General features: G+C 30.6%; 1 protein-coding gene across 1 annotated transcript; it reads left to right on the top strand.

The window, feature by feature from the left end:
* The first annotated feature begins 2,198 nt into the window (after positions 1–2,198).
* Positions 2,199–4,334, top strand: LOC119643828 (G2/mitotic-specific cyclin-B3-like). The gene is made up of 2 exons (XM_038043336.1): positions 2,199–2,512; positions 2,575–4,334. The coding sequence occupies exon 2, from the start codon at positions 2,793–2,795 to the stop codon at positions 4,185–4,187; it is 1,395 nt and encodes a 464-aa protein (XP_037899264.1). The 5' UTR covers positions 2,199–2,512; positions 2,575–2,792; the 3' UTR covers positions 4,188–4,334.
* Positions 4,335–5,273: the final 939 nt, after the last annotated feature.

Raw genomic sequence — 5,273 nt, 5'->3', positions numbered from 1 at the left:
TGTGTTTGAAGAATATTTTTTATTTATAACTTTACCAAAAAAAAAAAAGATGTTGAATAGTTATCTTTTTTAAGCTTCAAATGCATATTGTTGCTAATTGTCTATGTACAAGCCTCATTCAATTTTAAAATTAATTTAAGTAAAGAAAATTAAAAATAAAATGATATTGATAGGTAAGAAGATACGAGGTTTTAATCATACCTTTAGAAATAATATACCTCGTTACGCATTTATGAATTAAGAACTATATATTTTTTTTTTTGACCCTCAACCCATAAATGCAGTCTTTAATGAGAGAAACCTTAATTTTCACTGATTAAATTTTATTGGACTATTGTATAGTCATATACGTATATATATATATAAGTCCTTGGTGATAAAAGTAATTAATAAATTTTGCGTGTTTTTCGTAATTATTTTCAGTTACTATTCAACTTTCGTTCATCTATTTTTCTTAACTTCTGCAAAAAAAAAAAAAAAAAAAAAAAAAAAAAAAAAAAAAAAAAAAAAAAACATATTCATAAGCCATATAAACTTACGAACAAAGAGACAAAGTTTTGTAAATCGACTGAGAATTTTTTGCTGCTCAATAATCGTACCCCTCGCAGAATATCTAATGCGTATTCCTCGATATTACAAATCAAACAATGAAAAATGCCTCTTCTACGACCGAGTAAAATAATAGAAACCGAGTTAACGCAAATGCGAATCAATAGTGAATTTAAAGAGAATAAAAGAGAAAGATGTCGTGTTTACTTTTTTTTTATGCACGTGAATAGTAACATGAAATAGACAATAAAGAGGAGAAAAAACGTAAAGGCCTGACATCACACAAAGTGCATGATTATCATTTATACGTGGACGGCACTTATTTTTTTCGCAAGCAATTCTCGCTGTTATTACAATTTGTCTTGGCAACAGAAAATGCATGACCATATTAAGAAGCATAAGCATCTATATAAATGTTTGTGTTCACCACATTTGAAAATAATTTGTTTGGTTTTGTGCTTTCACAAGTTTGTAATAAAAATTTCGTTAACGCGATGATTAATTTAAAAAAATGTATGTATTTACAGCAAAGATGATATATATTTTATTTTCAATGTTTTCCTCGTTCAAAGTAAGAGCAGAGAGATTAGGTTGCAAAAATGAAACATATTATGTCAATTCGCTACTACGCCATCGTTACTAATATAACGATATATTATCTCAGCATCATACATACATTAAAAAAAAGAAAAACAAAAATTGTTCTCTTTTCTATTCGAGTAGTTGCGTACAGACCTTTCAAGTAGAGCAAGAAATTTAGATGAAATAGCAAACTAAAAATTATGGAAAAATAATAGTACAATATATTTGTGGAATAAACAAAAATGAATGAAAATAAATAATAAATTAAATGAACGTGTGATACACATTCAAATAAATTTAACGCATATACTCGTCAGCCAATCACATATTAAAAATAAGTTATTTTAGGAAATTTAATAAATATCCGAAGGTCATGGGATGCAAACATTTTGAAAAGTTGAAATATATATTTTATCAATTTTCTTGCTTTCAATTTCTTTTCCATTTTTTTTTTTTTTGATAAAAACTGCTCAAGAACTGAGAGAGAAAGAGACGGAAAGAGAAACAACAGAAAAGAAATTAAGTTAAACACACAATCGCTTCTTTTCTGTATATATTTATTTCATTCATAGCCAGACGGGCCTCCAACGTTCTTGATAATCGACTGAGTGACTGACTAAACTAGATTTTTATTGAAGGTTGTTGTGTGGTGTCTAAATTGTATGTTATAGGGTTGCTAAGTTTTATGATTATTGCACTTGAAAGTTTTTTTTGCAACAAATCAATATATGGCAACCGGTTACATCCAGGGTCAAGAAAATATATTGCAAGTGGTTATCATTTAAATAGATGATAAGATATTGTCTATGCATTCATATTTTGCTGTTTTAATGGTTGCTTGTCCGAATGTTGATATGTTGGTAACCCTGTTTCGTTTTTTTTTTACATCTCACGCAAAGCTCTTTAAATTATATTCTGCCATGAACCTCTCAGACATTTATAATATAATAACTCACCCATACATGTGCAAGATAAAGATTTATTCTCCTCAGTATACGTGTGTGTTAACAAAGCACAGTGGGATTAGTTTCAAAAAATTTAATCTAAAAATTATATTTAAAATCTTAAAAATGAGATAATATTAATAATAATATTTCTAAAAATATTATTAACTATTGTATAAAATGTATACTCACAATTAATATATCCAATGTCCAACAATGTTTTCTTTCTGTTATGCTCTTAAATTTAGTCATCAGTTTCGAATCGAACACATTTTCCCCTCTTCCATATTCAAGCTGTTCAAGCATTGAAGCTTTTCCCCTCAGATAACCATAGTTGCGTGTATATATCAGTCTCTTTCAGGCAAAGCAGTCTGATATTAGAAACGAGAAAAACACTTTTGGATCAGACAATAGAAAAGGAAGTTCTATTCAAATTGGTAAATTTTTATTATTTCTTTAAAATCTTTGAAGACATTTATAGTAGATGAATAAATTGCAGCGATTAAGAAAATTAAACGATTTTTTGCGAATAAATAATTATAAACCAAAGGATTTGCCGCAGCCGAAGGATAAAGCACGAATCTTATATAAAAACAGCCAGAGGCAAGACAGTGACAAGGTTGCTTACAGAGTGTACGCTAAAAAAAAGTCTTCGAGAAATTTCTGGAAAGATTGTTCGCAACAAAATTTAATAAATAAAAGTTATCCACGTTGAAAATGCTGCCGGCAAATAATACCTTTATGGCCCGGGAGAACGTATCCATGCCTTCGGTTTGTGAAAACCTCGTTAACGTTATTGGGCAAACTGTTCGAAATGAAAATCTGAAAATTCTGGAAACTAATGTTAAACGCAAGGCTGAAAACAACGATGCCAGAAATGTGGAGCCGAAGCGTTCAGCGTTCAGCAAGCTAGCAAATGTCAATTTCAATCACAATAATAAAATTACTATTCATCCGGATGATGCCGTAAAGCAACGAGGAGAACCTACGAAAAAGGGCGATAAACGCAACGATGTTCAGCAAAGCGGTGAGCAAACGCAACAGGAATGTTGTGTTATGCAAAAATATGAAAAAGGGAAAATCGTAATGGAAACTAATTGCAGAAAACTAGAAAATAGCGACAATAACAAGAACATAACCTCAAAAGAAGTAGAAAATGTAGCGGGCACATCGCAAAGCATTAAGCAGCTAATCGTCGCATCGTCTGTCGAAAACGTTCCGCCATCTAAAAAGGTGACTGAAAATAAACTAATTTGCCAAACAATGCAAAACAATGACGAAGACTTTGACAGGACCAACTGGAATGATCCACTTCATGTCTCACAATATGCCATGGATATATTTAAATATTTGAAAGAGCGAGAAACTGCATTTCCAATAGATGACTATATGAAACGTCAAGTTAATTTATCCAAAAATATGCGTGCCATTCTTGTGGACTGGATGGTAGGTGCGCAAGAAACAATGGCATTTAATGATGGATCTCTCCATTTAGCGGTAAAGATAGTCGACTTGTTTTTGTGCAAAGTTGTTATTAATAAGGATAAGTTACAATTATTGGGAGCTACCGCTCTATTTATAGCTTGCAAATTTGATAATCGTACGAGTCCATTGATTGGAGAATTGGTATATGTTTGCGGTGACAATTACAAGTATGACGATTTCATACGCATGGAGATTTCAATTTTGCGAGCGATTGACTTTGATCTCGGCATACCGTTGGCTTATGAATTTTTGCGACGTTACTCTTATTGTGGACGCGTGGCAGCAACTACTCTTACATTAGCTCGTTACATACTTGAAATATCGTTGACGTATTATGATACCGTTACTTTTAGTGATTCCAAAATGGCTGCAGCCGCTTTATTTATTGCTTTACGCATGTTTGGTGTTGATCAAGGGTGGAATATTACTTTAAAATATTATTCTGGCTATAAACTGACGGATTTCGTGGAAATTATAACAGTAATAAATGGAATTTTACTTCGCAAACCGAAATCCAACTTGAATAATGTACGCGAGAAATATATAAGCGAAACTTTTTATGAGGTAGCCAGAGTGCCATTCATAACCACCCCTGATCTATTTAAGGATAATTTAGATTACATTTAAAATCAATCAACTGTTCATATATAGAAAAAAGGATCAGAATACTTGCCACATTTTAGAGATTTTTTAAAGGAATTGCAAAAATTAAATGTGTTCGATTAAAAAATAGCATATTTATGTACCCAAATATTTGGGGAAAAAAAAAAAATAAATAAATAAAAAAAATAAATTCCACAAAACTAGTCACATCTTAACTTCTAATGGCAGGTTTATTTACCATTTTTTCTTTCCTTTTCTCAAACGAGTAGGCTTCGGACTTTCAGTCACGCTTGACTAGCGATAAAAGTTTTTATTTTTGCATGTTTGTGTATTCCCGACTTTTAAGAAGTAGTTAAGTTAAGTTTGTAGAGAAGAGTTTGTTTTGAAAACCACGATAGAAATACGATAGCTACCTTGAGTACGAACAAAATGAGAAAAGCAGTCCTTTAATGATTCCGAAAATCAATTTGAATTGAAGAACCTACGAATCGAGACTAATTCAGCTGTAAAGTGACACATGACTTTAATATTAGTGAACAACTTTTCTGAGCATAAATTCCGCGCATACGTTACGTATATGTATCAAAAGAGTATCGTAGTAGAGCTTTAAGATTTGATGATAAAATTTCCAATAATTTGGAAGCACGTATGAAGCACATGAGTTTTACTTACATAACAAATCGTTAACTATATTTAATCGTTTTCAAGCCCTTATATATTATTATTATTTTTAATACATATAGCATATATTGCGAGTGTTAGTTGATATAAAGTTTATCATGAAAAAAAGCAAGACTAAGACTTTCACGCGACAAAAAAGAGGCAAAAGAAAGGCAAAAAACTAAATATATTTCATTTTTTGATGTGTTTTTGTCTGATAAAGTCTGTATTTCGTCCTACTGTCCTATGATAATGTTTACTATCACTTCCTCCTCGTTGTTGCTTTTCTTTTCATTATATTTATTTATTTTCTTTTTTTATCATAAATATATGCATTATAGATATTATAATGGAATATGTCTGAACGCAGAAAATCTTTTCAATTTAAGAAATTGACAATGTCTTATTATATTTATTAATTTCTTACATTTCTGAGTTAATTTTTTTTTT

This window comes from Glossina fuscipes, unplaced genomic scaffold (assembly GCF_014805625.2).
Source record: "Glossina fuscipes isolate IAEA_lab_2018 unplaced genomic scaffold, Yale_Gfus_2 64610, whole genome shotgun sequence".
NCBI classification, from domain to species: Eukaryota; Metazoa; Arthropoda; class Insecta; order Diptera; family Glossinidae; genus Glossina; species Glossina fuscipes.
The sequence above is the reverse complement of the archived record's forward strand: the minus strand, read 5'-3'. Positions and strand labels throughout refer to the sequence as shown.